Below are 20,617 nucleotides of genomic sequence, written 5' to 3'. Positions count from 1 at the left end.
GAATTCAAATGATGTCGGGATGGAATCCACCTTGAATGTCCCCGCTGCACACCGTCAGGGTCAGGCCACCTGCTACTCCTTTCCGTCCCTCCGGCTAGACCTTTGCACTGGGAAGGGGCAAGGATAGGGGTAGGGTATGGACCAGGAGATGAAGGGCGGGGCGGGCAGTGGGTATTCTTGCTGATAAAGGCTGGTAGGGAGCAGGGCACCAGGAAAGAAGCTGAATGAAGACTGAGGCAGAGGTAAGATTACGGGTGAATCCTGCGGGTGGGCGAAGCCGGAGCTGCCGTGGTCCGGAGCGCTCGGCATCCCGGACCCACGTGCCCTAGCGCGGGCCGGCCTCTGGGTACTGGGGCGAAGTGGGGGAGAGGCTATGCGGGCCAGGGCGCCGAGAAGAGGCCGCGGGGCGCGCGGGCGCGGCTCCCCGAACGCCCTCCCTCCCCCTCCACTACCCTCCCGGAGGCGGCAGGGCGGGCGGGCGCGGTTCCGGGGGTGGGCGGGGAGGAGGCGGGGCCGCCGCACTGGCTTCTCTCAGCCCCTCCCGCCCGCAGCCAGAGGGAGCGGAGCTTCGGCCAGCTCCGGGGGGCGGGCGCTGGAGCGCAGCGCAGCCCGCTCTGTCCGCGGAGCGGACTAACTGGAAGCCGGGCGCTGCCGCGGGAGGCGGACGATGGGGGCAGGTGCCGCCCGCTGCGCCATGGACCCGCTGCGCCTGCTGCTGCCTTTGCTGCTCCTGGGGGTGAGTGCTAGCCGGAGGGGAGTCCGCTCCTTCTGACAGGACCGGAACCCCGAGGAGTTCAGGTTTCCCCGAGGGAAAACATAACAGAGCGCTGGGGTCCCAGACGCTGGGGACGGATGGCGGGAGAGGAGCTCCCATGCCAGGATCCACGGAGGAGCGTCCAGGATTGTCAAGGCCAGAGGCGACCCAGAGATGCAGGATAGGGATGTGGGCAAGAGGGGCGCACGGCTGCGGGCTCTCGGGTACGGCGGAGGTGTGTGTGGAGGAGCCGGGAGCGGTCTCCGAGGAGGGGGCCCCGGGGCTCTCGGATGCTTCTATGGAAGAGGACGCTTGAATGCCAGGATCTCGAGGCGACTTTCTCTCTGAGCATCTTGATTTCCAGAGGGTCGTGGGACGGAACCCAGGCTAGAGAAGGAGGACTGAGACGGGGACTAGAGATGTGAGGGGCGAGCGGGGCCGGGGTGGGGAACCAGAGACGAAGGGACGGAACAATAGGGGAGGAGGCTGCAGCGACAGAGGGAAGCGGGCATCGGACACTGAGGACTGACCAGACAATGGGGGGAGGGGCGTGGGAGGGAGCGCTTCGGGCGTGGGGGCTCTGCTGGAGAGAGAGAAGGGGATTAGGGAGAGCAGAAAAGGGACGACGACGAGGGGGGCAGAGAGATGGAAGTAAATTGAAAGAGGACAGAGAAGGGAGAGTGGACCCCAAGGTGGTCGGGGCCCCACGGGTCCGCCGAGGGACCGCGGGACCAGAGGAGAGCGCAGAGGCACGGACGCTTCCCGCGCCTGCCGCGCGCGCGCTCTTTCCCGCGGCTTCGCCCATTCCGGGAATTGCGGCTGGGAGTCAGAGGCTGGGAAAGGAGCGCCCACTTCGCCGGGACGAACCCTCTTCCCCGGTTCCCGCGGGCTGCTCCGACGCGCTTCTTCTCGCGATTTGAAGCAGCGCGGCAGACCGGAAGGGATGGAGCTAGCGTCGTCAGATCGCGTCTGGCCGCCGCCAAGTCTGGGGGTGCGGGACGCGCCAGGCGGGGAATGTCGGGGCGGCGCAGGCGGCCCGCAGGGGGCGCTGCGGGGCGAGAGTTGCGCCCTCTGCAGCTGCGGGAGCCACTGGGGGGGTGTGCCGGTCCCCCGTTAGTTAAGTGACCCGAACGCCACGCTCGCGGTTCGCTCCGCTCCAGCGCTCAGGCAGGTCGGGATTCCGCCTGGGCCCCGCCCAGCTTTCGGATGAAGACGCTGAGCCCCGAACGAGACGGAGGCGCTCAGACGCCTCGGACTGCGTCTCGGCAAAGGACTGCGGGTCCGCTTAAGCGTCTAAGTCGGCGGTGTAGTGCTGACAAAATGTTCAGGCTGTGTGACCTGGTGTGTAGCCATGAACAGAGTTTCTTTGTAAGGTTTGGCCGTGGTGGAGGTGTCCTCACTCTGCCTGCCATCTTCAGCTCTCACCTGCATCGCGCCCCAGCTCCCCGTTTTACAGATAAGGAGACTGAGGCTTTGAGAGTGTAAACAACTTGGCCAAGATCCCACAAGCAACCGGAGTCCTGGCTAGACTGCCCCTCACCTGATTCCCAACTCCCAACTCCCCGCCCCACTTCAGGGGGCAGCCTGGGTCCCAGGTCGGAATAAGAGCTGCGTTTGTCGGCGGGGTGGGCTTGACACGACCTCCAGAGTCAGGCCGGGTGGGCAGAGACCCTCTTCGGGCGCTGCCCCCTCCCCAAAGCTCAGCCCAGGTTCCCTGGAGCTGTCAGTACCTGTGGCTTTGTCTGGGGATTTGAGAGTGATTGCGGGCGCGTTTGCTGACTGACGCCGCGGGGTAGAGACGCTTCTGGGGCGGGGGCGAGGGGGGGTGCGGGGAGGTGGGACTGGGGCCGCCAGCAGTGCGGATCCCGGAGGGGCGAGGGGCTGGGCTGGGCTCCGGACCCGGGTTGGAGAGAGTGTTCCCAGAGTGGAAAGAGGCGAGGAAGGGGGAGAGCTGGGCGTGGAGGGACTGGGAAGGTGGACTCGGCGCGGATCTGCCGCCCGCCGCCCCTGTGGCTCCCGCCTCCGCCTCCGCGCTGCTCTCTCCGCGCTGGCTCTGCGCACCGCGGCGCTTCGCGTTCTTCCCGGGCCGCGGCGAGAGAGTGCTGAAACCAGAGCGCGTCCCGGCGGGTCGGCGGGCGGGCCGCGCCGGTAATGGAGGCACTTTGTCATTCAGACGTCTGTAACCGGAGCCTCGGGGATGGCTAATGCGCCTAATAGGGATGCAGCGAGGGCAGCAAATGGGAGGACGCGAGCGGCCGGGCGGGGAGACGGCTTCGGGAGCGAAGGTTTCTCCACCCGGTTGGACCAGCCCAGTCCCACTCACGCGCCTAGATTCTTCTCGGGGGCTACCGGGTGGGGAGGGCGGAATAATAAAATTGGTTGAGTGCCTACTGTGTGCCACGCACTGCCCTGGGTAATTTCTCTTGCGTTATTTAATCCTTATAAGGTCCCAGCAGAGAAAATCTAGTTATTCACATTTTGCAGTTGAAGGAGCTGAACCTCGCAGACTTGCAAGCACGAAGCTAGGCTCTCCCAGTTAGTCAGTGGTGGTGTCCTGGGAATCCAGGATGCTTGGCTTGGAGCTTGCCCCTTCCTCTGTATGCAGCCACCACTCCACCCCCTTCCAGATCGCGGAGGGACATGTGGCCCTGAACCACCACTAGCCCCGGAGATTAGATCAGTGTCCTATGCCCTTGACACCACAAATTTGGAACTGAGCCCCTTCCCGCAACCCAGTCCGTACCCCCCTCTCAAAGCCTCACCCAGCATCATCCTCAGTAATGACCTCATGTCTCCTATCCCAAACTCAACCCCACCCTAAAGGGGTGGAGGGCATATGCCAGTGCCTCCCCTGGGTTTACATGGGCCTCAAAACACCCTCCACATATTTGAAAACGACCAATGGTGGTTATTTATGGCTTCATTTACCTAAGGAGCCCTTTGCTAAAGCTGATGTGCATGGTTAGGGTTCATCACACTGAAGCATTCAAATAGTTTAACATTCTTCCAACTATTTTGGTGTGTTTTCTATTTTGTCCAATTTTACATTTTTAAAAAAAGATTCTTAAGTCAATTCACTTACAGGTACTTCCACCTTAGTTTTTTGAAAGCCTTGAAATGGCAAAAATAAAAAGATTGCAAACATTGTCAAAAATGGGACAAAATTGTTCCATCAAACTGGAAATAAGTGTAATAGATGTACGTTTCAGGCACTTGCATCTGTCATTTTGGTAAAGTGATCATTTTGGAGCAATTATCCTGGATCCTGGTCATTCTTCTCTGCTTCCCAATATTGCCCCCGCTTGACCCAAGACAGGGTGTGGCAGGGGCCATGCACCAGCCCATTTAGCAAAGTGACCTCTGGGACTCAGTTTCCCCCAGCTGTCAGGGGATGAAGACAATTCCTCAAGTTTTTCTCCCTCAGTATCATGGCTTCTGGAGTAACTGTTTTGGGTGACATTTTCTCTCACTCATGGGACTGTGACTCCCCACAGAGGTCAGGGACCATGTCTCATTGGAAACTCTTATTTCAATGCTCAGTAAATAATTGTTGAATTCATTAACTTTAAGGAGAGCAATTACCCATCCTCCTTTAGTCCCCATGCCCTCTTCAGACTCCCTGGTGGCGAAGTCTTTCCTCATATCTATTCTGCCCCTCGTCTCCTGGTGGTTTCCTCTTTTTGGGGCTGGCTAAACTCTCCTCTCCTACTTCCTCCCACCCCGGTCAGCAGCTCACTCTCCCTAAGACAAGATACTTCTTTGATACTTAACATTTATTGAACTCCTACTGTACACCAAACAGATTTGTATAAATTATTTCATTTAATTTTCACAGCAACCCTGAGCAATAGATACTACCAACCCAGTGTTTTAGGGGGCAAAACTGAGACTCAGAGAGATTGAGAATTTACTCAAAGTAACATACTATTAAGTAGCAAACCTACGATGTTTTGAAATAGGAAACATAAACAAGCGCAGGAAACACATGGTCACTAATTACATGGCCTCCACTCCAAATGCATGGCTTGGAAAAAGAGAGAGGACTACGGGCTGCAGCAGGGAGAGCCGGCTTTGAAAAGGAGGGGCTTGCACAAGGCTGTCATGTCTCCCATGACTACTACACACAGACCTCAACTATCCGGAGCTCAGGTCTCCACGTACCTCAAGTAACCGGGAAACAGACAAAAAGCCACAAAGGAAGCAAGAAAGACCTTGGAAAAGAGAAAAGAGGACTCTCAATGTGCGCGAACACCTTACTCATTCATTTAATGCTTACAGCAACTCTATGAGGCAGGTAGAGTCATGATGACCTAAAGAGGAAGACACTGAGGCACAGAGAAATTCAAAACTGGTGCCCGATCACCCAGCACTAAGCAATGAGCCAGGATTCTAAGCCCTGGAGGCCACTGAGGATGAAGGCAGTAGAGCTCACACTTTTGACTCAGAAAGTTGCCCCCTCCTGGTTCAGAATCTACTTACACTCATTTTATACACCACCTACCAAGGCTAGTTACATACTGTGTTTCCCCGAAACTAAGACCTAGCCGGACAATCAGTTCTAATGTGTCTTTTGGAGCAAAAATTAACATAAGACCTGGTCTTATTTTACTACAATATAAAACTGGGTCTTTAATAATATGATATAATTTAATAATATAATATAACATAATATAATATAAATAGTATAATATAATACCAGGTCTTATGTTAATTTTTGCTCCAAAAGACGCATTAGAGCTGATTGTCCGGCTAGGTCTTATTTTCGGGGAAACATGGTAGTTTCTAAAGATTCAATTAGACCTAATAAATTAGAATGGAGGGGCCTCTGAGGTCACACTGGTAGCAGCAAGAATTGACAATTGTTATTTGACAGGAATGGAGCAGGCAGAAAAAGTATTTTAAAAAGTTGACAGGAGAAGTCAGAGACGAAAGTGTGGTAATTTGGCGAAAAGAACACAAGGGCTTCACTGAATTGCAGCTCAGAATAATTGCTGGTGTAAATATTGAGTTCCTGAGTCATGAGGAAACCATCAAGTTTGTTCCAGAGTCAGAGAACAGTGCAGCCACCATGGCTAAAATGAAAAACATTAGGTGATTAGAGCCCTGCAGAGCCCTGACTTTCAGGACTTTCAGGAAATTCGGCTATCCAGAAGTCATTCGTGGAGTTCCAATTAATTGAGGTCATATCATATTTCATAATTCCACAAGCACACACGTTGGGTCCCTACTACATGCCAGGTACTGTGTCAGTGCCGCTCTCAGGGAGCTGATAGTCCAGTGGGGACTCTGTAAAGTGTCAGATCAGACAAAAATAGTCAAAAGGGAGAACATGTAACAGGACAGCTCCGCCTGATCTGGGAAGGGATAGGGACACAGGCCTGTTTCCTTAAGGAAGTGATATTTAAGCAGAGCCCTACAGATGAAAAGAAATCCAAACAGACCCTTCTGGAATCTCCCTAGCCTCCTGGGGTAAAGCCTGTATTTGGGACTCCCCCCCATCCCCAAAGCTTCTGGTTTGCAGATGTTCCCGGCATTGTGTTCCTGCCACCTGGGAGGAGAGGGTAGTGGCACTGAAGGTCCCCCTCCTATGCTACCTACACCTTCCCTGCTGGTCTCCTGAGGACCACAGGCTGCCTCCTAGACTGAGCCAATCTGTCCGCCCCCTGCCTCCACTGAAGCCTGGTGAGATCTCAGGATATCTTAAAAGACCGGAGGGAAGGGAGTGTTGTTGGCCGCGGTCTGGTCAATGTGGAAGTAGAGGAATGTCCAAAATGACCATTAAAACTCCCCTCTGCTCCCATGACCTGAGAGCCCATACTTCCTCTTGGCACCAAATGGGAACTGCATGGTCTGGGGCCAGGGAAAGAGTCTTGGGAGTTTTATTAGACCTGCAGTTTGTGGGTTGTTTTTTTTTTTGCTTTTTTTTTTTTTTTAAGGAACAGAAATATAAAGCAAGCTGCCAGCAGCCCCTCCCTCTAGGGAATCTGGTGCTAAATCGTTCCATCCATGAGCAAAGATGCTTTGGCGGCAGGAATCTGACTCCCCTTTCCCCTAGATCCAGCGCCATTCCCACTGAATGCATGGGGGGGGCCGGGAGGGGAGAAGGCTGGTGACTGGAAATCAAACCCTGGTGGAGCAGGGCTGGTGGGTGGTGAGAGCAGCCACTTTCTCATCATTGATAATAGGCGACACTTTCTCACATCTTGGCGCCAGACTCTTGCTGATTGGCTGGTCTTTGCTCTGGCCCTGAGCTGTAGCCAGCTCTATCAGTGCAGAGAGGTGAAGATTCAGGGGAGGAGAGCAAGGCGGGTCAGAGCTCCCAGTGCAGAGTCAGCATTTGAACCCAAGGCCCCACCCCTCTGCCTTCCTATCTTGGGCATAGACTCCTCCCATTTGATATTTACATGTGGAATGACAGAATTAAGGACCTGGAACACGGCCGGGCTGGCCTTTGTTAGTAAAAGGCTCCCCTCTGGGTACATGCAGGCCTGCAGGGGTGCAGCTTAGCAAGTGGCATTTGGGCTAGATTTCAGCTTCCAGTTGCCCCCTTGGCGGGGAGCCCTGTGCGAGCTGCAACCTGTCCAGCCGTTCAATGTCCTTGCCCAAAGGTCCCCTGTGGGCCGCAGGCCACCTTCCCCATGTGGTATATCCTTGAGATTACAGGGTTGCTGTAAACCCAAAGCGAACTTTGAAGAGGATCAGCAAGGGAAGCTCTAACCTCACACCTCCAATAGCCCGCAGGGGTGCACTGTCCCCCACTGCCTTTCTTCCTGCCAGCTTTGATGTGCCTAATGCCTCCCTGGTGAGCTCATCTGGGCCCAGGTGTTTCCAATAGAAGGCTTTAGGAGGGGGTGTTTGAACCCTTGGAAGACTCCCCTCTCCTTTCTTTTGCCAGACTGACCTTCTGATCTCCCTCCTCCCAGGGGTCGCTTGGAGACGCCAAGGAGGCGTGCCCCACGGACCTGTACACCCACAGCGGGGAGTGCTGCAAAGCCTGCAACCTGGGCGAGGGTGTGGCCCAGCCTTGCGGAGTCAACCAGACTGTGTGTGAGCCCTGCCTGGACAGTGAGTATAGGGTGGCAGTGGGAGAGGAGAGAGGAATGGAATGGAGGGGCCGGAGACGAGCATGCCCAGTAGAGGCCTTACAAGTGCTCTGCCTCATGGCAGTCCCCTGCCCACCACTGCATTGGCACCAGAAGTGGGTCTGACACAGGATGAGAGGCAGAGAGGGGAAACTGAGAATGGATGAGGGAGGTATGCAGAGGGAGGAGGGGGACCTGATGAGGGATCCCCGGGGAGCCCCTTCCCAGCCCCTAAGCAGAGAGGCCTGGTAGAAGAGTGTGGCCAGGTGGGAGGAGGAGCTGATGCTAAGACCAGCTAAAAATATCATCTGCACTGCAAAATCAATGGCTGCCACTTACCCTCGGTGTGCTTGGGGGGAGGGGAGGAGGATCAAATCCTGGCTGCCCTGGAGACTGACCTTGGGGGATCCTGGGAGGGTGTGGCTACCCCTCCCCCCAGGCCAACTGTTCTCTAGCTGTGAGCAAGGAAGCAGACCTTTCTGGAAGCAGCAGGGATGAGGGTTAGAGCTCTGTACGGATGTCATTACTGTGGGGTGATGTCAGGTGGGGGAGGGGAGAGGGTACTGGTCATTCCTACCTGGGATATCCTTGGGGAGGGGAGAGAATCCAGGTGGCAGGGGGATGGGCCTGCGGTCTGAATGCTGTGTATTTTTGAGTCAGGATTCTCAGCTCTGCTGGGTGCCCCCGGCCTCAGTTCCCGCCTTCAGGCCATGGGTTCAGTCCCCTTTTCCTGACCCTGCCCAGAAACCTTTCCTCACTGCCAACAGTCAGATCGTGCCGTCTACCCAGCACTCTGCACCATCCGGAGGGCCTGTGGGAACCATACTCAGATTATTCTGTAATCATGTGGGGAACAAGGGTATACGAACTGGGCTCTGAACCCTGAACCCCCCTGCCAGCCTAGTCGGACCTCTGGGTACCTCCCACCACCATCAACACAGGGACATCTATCCATCCGCAGGCAACCCCATCTCACAGGTGTCCCTAAACACAGTTTTCCTGTCTCTGTGCTTGTGGATCCTATGACTCCATCTGCCAGCAGAGGGACGTGTGACTGGGGGGGATGACTGGACATCCTGCAGTGCCCTTGCCATCTGGCCTCCTGCCCTTGCCCGGGCCAAACAGGGTTTCCATCTCAGGGAAGGGTTGGCTAGCCATCGGCTACCCCGGAATCTCCGAAGTTTGTCTCTCTCACTTCCTAGACTCCAGCCCATGGCCTCTCCTCCCTGGATCCTAAGTTTCCCGGGATAGGACCCCACTCACCAAGGGCTGGGGTAGAGGGGCCTGGGAGAGGGAGGTTCTGGCATCTGCAGGGAAGAGGAGGGGAGGCAAGCTCAGAGATGATGGCAGGAATCCTCCCCCCATTTCCTCCCTCTGTTCCCCTCCCTTTCCCTCCTCCCCCCTTGCTTCCCACCAGCTGCCATAACAGGCTGCCTTTATAGGCCGCCTTTACAAGCCCATTTTATGGCATGGAGACCCCAGTGGACTTTCCCTCTATCCTCAAAATGTTTCCACAAGGAAACCCGTTAAGCTCCTACCTTCATTCTCTGCCAAAAAGACCACATTTTCCCACCCCCTAAAACCTTCTCTCAGGAGTTTTCTGCTAATGTTCTCATGGGTAGGCCCTCTCTTCCCCTCCTGGGTGACTAGAACCACCCTCCCCCCACCCCCCACATGCCAACCATATAGGCGCCTCTTGTTTGTATAATTGGACATCCTGCCTTGGCTGTTAATGTTTGGAAGTCCTTTCTGCTGTCTGACTATATCCCTGCTACTGAAGTTGACCATACTTATCATTGCCCACCCCACGGGGCCCAGCCTTTATGGGGTCCCTGTGGTGTGTCAAGTGTTTTACGGTGGAATTTCATTTATTCATCACCACAACTCTGTGAGCAGAGATATTATTTCCTATTTTACAGAGAAAGAAAAAAAGCTCAGAGAGGTTAAGTAAAACACCCAGAGTCACACAGCTAATAAGCAGTTTTGAATCCAGATCTGTCCAGTCCCTAGGAAGGGAAACACAGGGGTCCCTCTGCCAGAGCTGACTCTGTCGTTTCTTCTCTTCTCCCCCAATTTCTGCACCTTTTACTTCTGTCTGTTTTTTCCTTCTTTGCTTCTCCATCTACCCCCACTCTCCAAGATAATGACCCTGTGCTCCATCTTGTCTCTTGGTGCCTTTAGAGAAGGTTAAGATCAGACCCCACAACAGGACTGATTTCCCTACAGTGGCACCCTCATCCCTCTACTTCTGCTTCCTCATTCTGAGCAATCCCTCCTTCCTGGCTTCTCAGGTGGCTAAATCTATGCTCTTTCCACCCTCGGAGAAAGAAGGATACATCCTCTTAGACTCACATTGGTGCGAGTTCTCCACCCTGAGCAGGAAGGGGTGAAGATCCGCTCTGTGCCTCTCCCCTCTCTGTACAAGGAGGAGAGTACCCCGGCACCCTGGGTGTCGCTCCCCTTATTCTGGAGCTCACATCCATTCATTAAGAGCATGAGTCAAGAGTGAGCTTGGAAATCTCCCCCTTGAGAGGGCAGAGGATGATGTATACAAGTCCTTCTTGCTTTCTAGTTTCAATCCCTCCTGCTGTACCTGAACTCGCCTGCTAGGAGTCCCAGCCCCACCCTCATAGCCAAGCCCTTCAGCGGTGTGGAGGAGAGCCATGAGTGGGAAATTCTGCTAACTCCAGTCACTCCCATTCAGGCCACACCTGAGCCTCCAGCTGTGCAGAGAGGCATAAAAGGGCGGCTGAGGCTGGGAGGCTCCCTGGTGAAGGCCCCAGTCTTGGGGTGGATTCACAACCCATCTCTGGCCTGCGGCGAGGGTTGGGTGAGACCCACGCTCAGATTGTTCCTTAATCTTGCTGGGAACAAGAGTACAGGGCTGGGAACTCTCTAAAAGAATTTGCCAAGAAATTTAGCAGGCAGCAGTTGGGCTACCCTTGAAAGCCTCAGAGCCACTGCTTGCTGGGCCTGGAGCACGGGGCTCCCTGGTCTCCTTCCTCTTTCCCAACCGGCTGCCATGAGCTTTCAAAGATCTGGGATCAGGGACCTGAGGGGAGAAGGTGGGAGTCAATGAGGGGGGCAAGGCTGAAGGAAGGAGTCAATGCCCTGGTGGGGGGGTAAGGCGGGGTGGGGAGGGTCTGCAGCCCCTGTCCCAATGCCCAAAGGGCAGGCAACGAAAATCTGGGCCCTCGCTCCCACGCTCATCCATTTGCCCTCAGGCGTGACGTTCTCCGATGTGGTGAGCGCCACGGAGCCATGTAAGCCGTGCACAGAGTGCGTGGGCCTGCAGAGCATGTCGGCGCCATGCGTGGAAGCGGATGACGCTGTGTGCCGCTGCGCCTATGGCTACTACCAGGACGAGACGACCGGCAGCTGCGAGGCTTGCCGCGTGTGCGAGCCGGGCTCGGGCCTCGTGTTCTCCTGCCAGGATAAGCAGAACACGGTGTGTGAGGAGTGTCCCGACGGCACGTACTCAGACGAAGCCAACCACGTGGACCCGTGCCTGCCCTGCACCGTGTGCGAAGACACCGAGCGCCAGCTGCGCGAATGCACGCGCTGGGCCGACGCCGAGTGCGAGGGTGAGCGGCCCGGGCCAGCTGCAGGCTGCCGTGGGGCCCCCTTGGGCCGGGCGGGCAGGGCCAGGGGTGACCTTTAGACAGCCGCCGCCCTGCCTGAAACCTGATGGCAGCGGTGGCTCCCCATCTTTCTCACCAAAGGCCCCCTTTCCCTCTTTCTTTTGGGCTAAGTGTTTGGAAAGCCCTCATCCTCCACCAGGCTGCAGCTTTACATTCTAACTCACTTTCCCGAGCTTTGCTAATCTGTGGCTGCCAGCTGGGGATTGAATAGGTTGCAGATAAGCAGCTGGCAAGTGGCCACTGTGTCTAGAGCACAGAGCAGGACATGTTTGATCCTTGAGGCAGACCTTCTGAACTGGAAAATAGCCTGGAGAACCCTCAGGAATTGGGACCCTTTGGCTCTGAGGCCCGGTCTCCGTCCATGGTGGTTTGTGGCTCTGGGACCTGGGATGGAATCTGCCTCCTCATTTGCTCTCTGAATGATGTTAGTTAGGGAGGGGTTACCCTTGCCTTGGACCTCAGTTTCCTCCCTGGTCATGTGGTTACCAGTGTTGTTGTGGGTTAGAGAAAGTGGCTGGCCCACTTCAGCTTGTGTCTGGGGGAGGGAGCAACAGTCATTGTTACAGTTTGGTCAAGGATGGAGGGAGACTCCGGGAACACTAAGAAGGTGGGGGAGGGGCTTTGGGGTGAGGAAGAACCACATGTGTGAGAACGAAGGGGAGCAGCAGGCCTGGGCCCCGGGAGCCTGAGGAGAGGCAAGGTGCACATGGAAGGCTTAGCCCCCTGGGGTGAATAGGAGGGATGTGCCCCCCCTTATCGAGGCGCGGGCCCCGAGGAGATGGGCAGTTCTTGGGATGGGAAGAGGAAGCACCATGGCAGCCAGGGCAGAACATTTTTGGTCTCTGGTTGGTGACATCCAACTTGAGCAATGGATGGGCTTTTCCACGGCAGGGGGAGGTTGACAGTGCCTTTACTTTTGCTCCATCACTCTGTGGTTGGGCACCCACTTGGTTAATTCCCTAACCCTCAGTGTACCCCTGACTCCCAGCAGACAACACAACACCTCCTTTAGGGAGCCCCGAGTTAGATGGAAGAGATAGCCTTGGCCCCAGTCTGAGAGAGACAAGGTCCCAGCACTTAGTTCCTAGGAGAGCCCCCATTCTGATGGAGGCAGCACAGCCTCTGCCTTCAGTCAGACCCCAGTGGGGTGGGGAGACAGATCCCCTCCGTGGGGAGCTTCTAGTCTGACACTGGCTCCCACATAGCCATGCCTTCCTTCCACATCCTGTGATCTCTAGCTCAGGGAGCTCATGGTGGAGGGTACTGGTAAGCTGGGCTGAGGCCAGGTGGGGGTGGGGGCTGGGAGGAGGATTGGGGTACAGAATGTGGTGGCTCTAGTGGCGATTGGCCTGAGCCAGGAGACAGGCAAGTGGTGTCAGGCGCAGGGCAGAGCAGGGAGTGAATTTCAGCAGCTGGCAGCAGACAGGCACAGTTCCATGGGCAAGTCCAGACCAGCTGGTCGGGGGACTTAGGGGCGAGGTTAGAGCAAAGAAAGGTGGCTGGGGGAGGGGTGGGCTCTGCCTTTTGGGAAGTTCACAGATTCCTCCCAGATACCACCCCACTTTTCCAGCCCCCCTGAAGGAGGAGGGTACCCCTGAGGGCTATTTACTCCTGTCCCTCTGCCCCTTTCCACGTTAGCCTTTGAAGGGTTAAATGTCAGCTCTGGGGCAGAGGGAACATTTCAGGAAATGGAATTTGATTCTTGGTTTGGTTGCCCCCCTCCCCTCCCCTCCAGTGCATTGTACTTTCTTGCACATATACATTTCAGACGTCAACATGGTGATTCACCCACCCTCAGGGTAGAAGCCCCTCCACACCCCATTGCCCCAGTGAAATCTGCGTGTAGGAGGAGTAACCTGGTCCCTTTTTCTGCCCCCAAGTCTGGCAGCCCCCATTCAGGAAATGGTTGTCAGGACCTGCCAAGGGCTTAGCAGGTTGGAATGCTAGTGGACATGGCCACATCTGGATTTCATCCCCCCACCCCCCATCAGAGGGTATTGTTGGAGAAATGTGGGGAAAGTGCCCCGAAAATGCTGTCTTCAGCCTGGTCTGGCCCTTACCACCCTCTCAGCCCTTCCCCACTGCTCTCAAATCTATGCGATGGCCTGCTTCACCGACACCCCCCACCATACCTTCAGCCAATGGGCTGGGGTAACTCTCAGAGCTCAGGCTGCCCCTCCAGCTGGCCCAGTCCCCTCGCAGCGCGAGAGAAGACCCCCCACCGCAGTCCAATGCCTCATCTGGGGCTGCCAATAGACAGGGCTATGTCTCCCCTACGTCCCACCCCACCCCCTCCACCCACTCCCAGAACTGACATGGGGAGGGGTGGGGGGAATGGTAGCCCCCTCCCCAATGCCAGCCAGATGGATTCCAGATTCACATCTGGGGGCCTTACCCCTCAGAAGGTGCTGAAAATGGGGGCCTTTGAAGGATCTTGGTCTTGATCAGTGGAGGCCCAGGAGACCCGTGGGCAGCTTTGACTCCAACTTGGGTGGGCAAATTGGGGGTTGGGTGGGGCCAAGTGGGGAGCAAAGTGCCTTTCCCATCACCCCATTGGCATGTCCTGTCTGCTTTCCCTCCCTGCCCCAGGCGTGGGAAGTGAGGATGGATAGTAAGGCAGCTCTGCCCAGACAGGTACCCCCAGGCCGTCCAGAGCCCACAACCCGGAAGCCTACTGCCCCTGGCAGGGTGACAGAATGGAAACTCCCACCCACAGGTGCCAGGAGAAGGCAGGTACCCTTCCTTCCAGGGAGGCTGGCAATGCCCAACTGGCATGAGAGGGCCTAGGTGGGTGGCAAGGCACAGTCTCCTTCCCCCAAGGGGCTGGGCAGTCCTGCTTTGTAGGCCCTTTCTCCACCAGCAGCCTGCTTCCTTCCCAGGAAGAGTTCGGGCTGCCTGACACTGTCTTCCCTGGGTGGCAAGATCAGATTATGTGAGGGCCATGCAGGGCAAGAAACAGGCTAGCTGCTGTCCAAGGACTGGCGGGAGGTAAGCAAGGCATCCAGGCACCTCCACCCGGCCCAAGCCCAGAGCTAGGACATCAGAGACCAGAAAGGAGGCTGAGTGCCAGCGCTGGGGCGGTGGGGTGTGGCAGGACACCTCTCTGCATGGACCTGAGTACACTCATCCTTTCTTAGGACAGGGGTTACTGGGCTCACTGGGGCAACCTAGGGCCAGAGAAATTACATTTCCCAGAGTGATTCCAGCAGGAGGCCCACTGGGGCACACTGTCTCTTAGTGTGTTTACCCCCATGCTGGGCTTCTGGGCCCCCAGGGGAGGCAGAATCGATTTCTAGGACCACAGCTACCTCCGAGATGGAAGGGAGCTTAGTGGCCATCTCTCTTAATATCCCCATTCTACGGACAGAAAAATGGATGTCCTGAGAGTTGAAGGGGCTAATCCAGAGTCACCCAGAAACAGCCAAAGGGGACCTAGGTCTCCTGATTCCCAGGCCCTTGCTCTTCTCCACCATCGTAACATGCACGCAATCCCAGCCCTCACCCCCGAGTGTGACAGCTGGGCACAGGGGCACCTGGAGCAGGCTGGGAACTTGGGAAGAAGCGCTGAGTGGGTCAGAACGTAAGGGGAGGGGCTGGGGAGAATGGGTGCTCATTCCTGTCACTCTTTCTCCCAGAGATCCCTGGCCGCTGGATTACACGGTCGACACCCTCAGAGGGCTCAGACAGCACGGCCCCCAGCACCCAGGAGCCCGAGGTACCTCCAGAGCAAGACCCCGTGGCCAGTACAGTGGCAGATGTGGTGACCACAGTGATGGGCAGCTCCCAGCCCGTGGTGACGCGCGGCACCACTGACAACCTCATCCCCGTCTACTGCTCCATCCTGGCCGCTGTGGTGGTGGGCCTCGTGGCCTACATAGCCTTCAAGAGGTGAGAAGGGGCACGGGGGACAGAGGGGAACAGACGGCAGAACCGCTGCCCTCAAGGTGGGGTTTCACTGTGACCGTGACCTGAAAATGCATGCACCCTTTGAACTCAAACCAAGCTCATCCTCACTCACCCTCAGCTGCTCTACTCCAGGGAGTGGCAGGTCAGCAGGAGGTAGGGAAGGGGGTCCTCCCTGTCCTGTCCCAGCACCCCTCCTTGACTCCCTGGCCCCCACTACACACAGAAAGCTTGCTTTACCAGCTGCCTATGTCCTCATTCCCTGAACCCCATTTACCCACACAGTTCCCTGTGTCTGCATGTATCTTTTCCTTCCCATGTCATACTCGGGATGCTGTGGCACTCCATCCAGAAATCCAGGATGTGCAAGAACTCCTGGAAAGCCTTTTCAATGTTTAGAATGCATTTTTCATTCTTTAAAAGAAAAATTATCAAAGTAACACATGCTTGTTTGGGAAATGTAAACAAGAGTAATGTCTTGTAAAGCAAAAAGCAAAACTCCCTTTCACCTCCCCAAATCCTACCCCTCTCCTCATTGGAATCTGTTTGGATCCTTTCTAGCCATTTTCTGTGCATTTATGAACACACGTACACAAAACTTTTTAGTTATACGTAAACATGCAGGTTTTTTAAAGCATCAATTAGATCACATCATCCATAGTCCACAATTTACTTTTTCACTTACTCTCCCTCAGGAGAGCTTTCCTACGGACACAGAGATTGTCTGATCGTTTGTAACCACTCCTTCAATAATATGGATGGATCATAATTTAACCAGTCTCCCGTTGATAGACATTGAGTTTATTTTCAGTTTTTTCTTATTGCTTATAATTGCAGAGGAAGTCTTTGCATACATCCTGTACACATGTGTGAGTATTTCACAAGGGTAGACTCCTGGGAAGTCAGTTATTTAGGCCCCATTCGGTCCATGAACATGTATTGAACACTTGCCATCTATACCATGCTCTGAGTGCCACTCTGCCCTCACGGTGCTTTCAGTGGAGATCAGGGCAGCAACGTAGAGAAAGAAACTTAGTGCTATGGCAGGGGTCCTAGCTGGGCACCTACCATGCCCCTGGCCCCCACACGTCACAGCATAGATACCTTAGCCACGTGTATCTCACACCCTGAGACCGGGCCTGTCCTCTGGCTCCAGGTGGAATAGCTGCAAGCAGAACAAGCAAGGAGCCAATAGCCGGCCTGTGAACCAGACGCCCCCACCCGAGGGAGAAAAACTCCACAGCGACAGCGGCATCTCTGTGGACAGCCAGAGCCTGCATGACCAGCAGTCCCACACGCAGACGGCCGCAGGCCAGGGTGAGCAGCAAGGCCGGGCAAGGGCCTCATGCAGGGCCATCAGGAGTGATTCAGAGCAGACTAGGAAGGACAGCCGGCCAGAGGGGCTGACTCCTGGTGCCTCTGGGTAGGATGGGAGAGTCGGCTGAGGGAGGGGCTGGGGGAGGTCCTTTTCAGCGGAATGACTTGGGAAATGCAGGCTTTGACAAATTGGAGCATCTAGACTCATCAAGCTAATTGTCCCCCCTAGGGCTAATTACTCTCCCAAGTGGCTGCAATTAGCCTTCTGCCCTGGACTTCTGGGGAACAAGTAGTTAATTATGTCCCCTAATTAGTGGCCCATAGCCCAGCTCCAGGACACTTGCTATCCTTGAGTCTGGGACTGAGAAGTTCCATCTCCTCCTCTGCCTTGATTAATTGCTGGGGGGCAGGGAGGGGGCTCGTGGTGGGGAGGGCATGTGTGTCAACATCCCCCGGCCCCTTCACGGCCCAGCTCCCCACCCAGCATCTCATCTAGGCTATCCCTCTGCCTCTAGCCCCTCAGGGCTTTCCCAGGTTAGGAGGACAAATGCCTTGGCCCTTCTCGGGTCTTCCCCGGCCCCCCGAGGGGGAAAGTGGGCCCATCGGGTAGTGTCTGACTTCCGCTGGGTTCTTGGCAGCCCTCAAGGGGGATGGAGGCCTGTACAGCAGCCTGCCACCGGCCAAGCGGGAGGAGGTGGAGAAACTGCTCAACGGCTCTGCGGGGGACACCTGGCGGCACCTGGCAGGCGAGCTGGGCTACCAGCCTGAACACATAGACTCCTTCACCCACGAGGCCTGCCCGGTCCGTGCCCTGCTCGCCAGCTGGGCCGCCCAGGACAGCGCGACACTCGATGCCCTCCTGGCCGCCCTGCGTCGCATCCAGCGCGCCGACATTGTCGAGAGCCTGTGCAGCGAGTCTACGGCCACGTCCCCTGTGTGAGCTGCCCTGGGAAGCCCTGCCCTGCCCCCACATTCTGAGGACTGATGCTCCAGCCTACCCCCACGGGCCAGCATCAGAGCTGAGCTCCTCTGGGCAGGGTGGCGGAGCCCGGGCCCCTAAACCAGCCCTGTCATTGCTCCCACGTGGTCCCACAGCTTCTGGTCACACCCCTCTGCAGCGCCAGAGTGCCCTTGCTGCCTCTCCCACCCTGTCCCTGCCCCCTCACCATCTCAGGCCTTCTGTTTCCTTCGCCCTATACTTCTAGGTGGGCAAGGCCTTCCCACCTTAACAGGTGCCATACCTGAGGGGTGACCCCAGGGATGGTGTCAGAGGTGATGACGAGGCCCCAGACACTCAGAGGGAGACACTAAGGAACCAGAGCCATGGACTCTACACTGTGAGCTTGGGCACTGAGGGAGCAGCATGGCTGTCTCGGCCCCACTCAGGCCTCCCCTCTGGCCTAAGATGAAGAAGATCAGAGGCCTGATAGAGCTGGAGGGGGTTTTAAAACTTAGTCCACCCCCTCATTTTACATACTGAAGAGGAAGGCCCAGAGAGAGGCAGTGGCTTGCCCAAAGCCACCCAGCAATGGAGTGGCCAAATGTGGGCGGGACCCCTCCTCTCTGAATGAGGAGCGCAGGCCTGAGTTTTGCTTGAGGGCTAGGAGAGGGGGGCCAGGAAGACCCTCTAGGAAATATGTCCTGTAGCCAAATCCTGTCCACTCTCCACCATCTCCAAGCCTGTCCAACCCTGGTGATGGGATGCTTTACCCAAGGCCTGGTCCCGTGATCCAGAATGACCCGAGTCAGGTTTGGGGTTTGTGGAAAGGGGCGCTGCTTCCCTCTGGCTGCCCCCCTCAGGTGTGTCAGTGTGGCCCAATCTGTAGGTCCCCTCCATCCTGGCACAGACCCAGAACCAACACAGGCCGTGTCTTTTCCTAGAGTCAGTCAGGGACTAAAGAACCCCCCACCTGCAACACACACACACACACACACACACACACACACACACACACACATACACACACATACACGATGAGAAATCTTTTCTCCACAAGTTCTTTCTCTTGGGCTGGGACCGGATCCTGCCTGGGGCAGCTGCCAGAGAAGCATCACAGGGAATTGAACTCTGCTCTCTCTCTTCCCTCGCCCCCGGGTTTGGCGGGCCAAGGACAACTGAGGTTGGAGCTGGCGCCTGTCTTCCAAGGGCCTGCTCCCCCCATCCTCCTCTTCCCTGCAGGCATGGATTTGGCTGGGCCCCGAAGGTCGTGATGAAGAAAAATGGACAGTGTGGGAATGCAGCAAGAAGGAACTGAGACTGTAGCCCCTCGAGGGTCTCTCCCAAGTTTAGAGGACCCTACAAAGGACTGTTTTCCCCCTAGCTTGGTGCCAGGAAGGGGCCTGGAGGTCTCTCCTGGCCTGTTTTGCTTGATGTTGGAATGAGAGTGGCTCCCCCTCTATTTAGCATGAACGAGCCCCAAGCAGGGTGTGCACTGACAGCCACCCCGTCCCCTGCCCAGGTTCTCCCAGCCCTGCGTGAGGGATTGGACACGTTGTATGTAGATGGCATTTCTGGGATTTCGATCTGGGAAGAGAGGAAAAACCTCACCTGCTGGCCCCTCACCTGTGCACCTGGGAGTGGACAGAGTCTGAGTGTATTTATTTCCCTCCCCAGCAGTTGGGGAGGGGGTTTGGGGGTGGCAAGTATGTTTTAGCATGTGTGTGGTTCTGAGGCCCCACCTGTCTCCTTTTGGGCCGAGATGGACCCTTTTGGCCCCCGAGCTGGTGGCCGTGAGCTCCAGACGCCCTGACCCCTTCCCTTTGCATCCCGTGTAACCATTTCTTGGGCCCTCCTGAAACTTACACATAAAACATAAATGAACATTAAATAGCAAAGAAAGAAAATTAGTGCAAAGATTTTCTGGAAACACACATGGTTTGAGTTGGTGGGGATTGTATGTGTGGCAGGGACCCAGGTGTAATTTCCAACTCAGTTTCTGTCCTGTTCCCCTTCCGCCCTCCACACACACCAAATGGGAAAGTTTTAACAGAAATCCAGCAAATCCACATGTGTAGCCATGGAGTTATTTTTAGTGGGATAGGGAAGGAGTGGGGGCCCTTTGCCCCCAGATCTTGGAAAGGGAAAGTGAAAATGGCACGTAGGAAGCCAGCCAGCTGTGAACTTGACCAGATGTCAGAAATGAAACTGACCACAGGGGAGCCAGAGGCTTGCTAGAAGGGTCAGGTCACACCCCACTGCTCCCAGCCACCCACATGGCCGGAGAGAACTCCCCCTACACACAGACACACACAGGGTCTGGCTCCAGATGGCCTGACGAGCCTGGCTGGCCTAGCCTGGAGTTAGGCAGGCCCCTCCCTTGTGGCTTTCCCAGGCACGTCCCAATCCCGGCTTCTGCCAGCCTGGGTTTGAGCCCTGCCTGGCTCATGCCTGGGAGCTCCCAGGGCTTCATGGTTTCCAGCCCCAGGCCTGTTCTCTACTCTAAGGCTGGCCCAGAAGCTGGTCCTTTAGCCAGGTCCTCTGGTGATTGGCTTATGGTTGTTGGGGAAGGCACAGGCGGCTTATTCTTCCCGGAAAAAACAGGAAACAAGCCTTCCTGATCTCAGGATCCTGGGAGAGGCCAGCCGAGCCCCAGCCAAGAGTGAGGCATGAGGTGGAGGGGCAGCTGTCTTCCATCTCCCACCCCCAGACTGGGAGGCTTTGAGGAAGAGGGGTAGCCATGGAGAGTAGGAGAAATGTTGCTGGTTCTTGGATAAGTACCCCCATTCAGTGGGATGGAGAGATAATCTCCATCTGGAGGGAGCCTCCCATCTAATGGGGAGACACAGTCCAGACTTGAGCATACCCCTACCCTGAGGAGGGAGGCACAACTGTTGTCCTAATGGAGCCCCATTCTGGTGGGAGAAATATCTCTGATTTTGGGGGGGAGGGCCAGATGCTGCCTGTGGGAATAAGGGCGACA

The 20,617-nt window shown here is 56.2% G+C and overlaps 1 protein-coding gene across 1 annotated transcript; it reads left to right on the top strand.

Moving 5' to 3' along the window:
• Positions 1-553: 553 nt before the first annotated feature.
• On the top strand, positions 554-19,529 carry NGFR (nerve growth factor receptor). Its single transcript, XM_081028512.1, has 6 exons — positions 554-736; positions 7,678-7,819; positions 11,061-11,420; positions 15,113-15,365; positions 16,537-16,697; positions 17,336-19,529. The coding sequence occupies exons 1-6, from the start codon at positions 668-670 to the stop codon at positions 17,635-17,637; spliced, it is 1,287 nt and encodes a 428-aa protein (XP_080884638.1). The 5' UTR covers positions 554-667; the 3' UTR covers positions 17,638-19,529.
• Positions 19,530-20,617: the final 1,088 nt, after the last annotated feature.

Source organism: Rhinolophus hipposideros, assembly GCF_964194185.1.
Source record: "Rhinolophus hipposideros genome assembly, chromosome: 20".
Classification (NCBI taxonomy): Eukaryota; Metazoa; Chordata; class Mammalia; order Chiroptera; family Rhinolophidae; genus Rhinolophus; species Rhinolophus hipposideros.
This window is presented reverse-complemented; position numbering and strand designations above follow the sequence as displayed.

What these genes read in the sequence shown, in the direction of transcription:
- NGFR (XM_081028512.1), top strand. Translation starts at nt 668, where the DNA reads ATGGGGGCAGGTGCCGCCCGCTGCGCCATGGACCCGCTGCGCCTGCTG. An exon ending in TGCCTTTGCTGCTCCTGGGG is followed by an intron (nt 737 to 7,677) that starts GTGAGTGCTAGC and finishes CCCTCCTCCCAG; the next exon opens with GGGTCGCTTGGAGACGCCAA. An exon ending in GCCTACATAGCCTTCAAGAG is followed by an intron (nt 15,366 to 16,536) that starts GTGAGAAGGGGC and finishes CTCTGGCTCCAG; the next exon opens with GTGGAATAGCTGCAAGCAGA.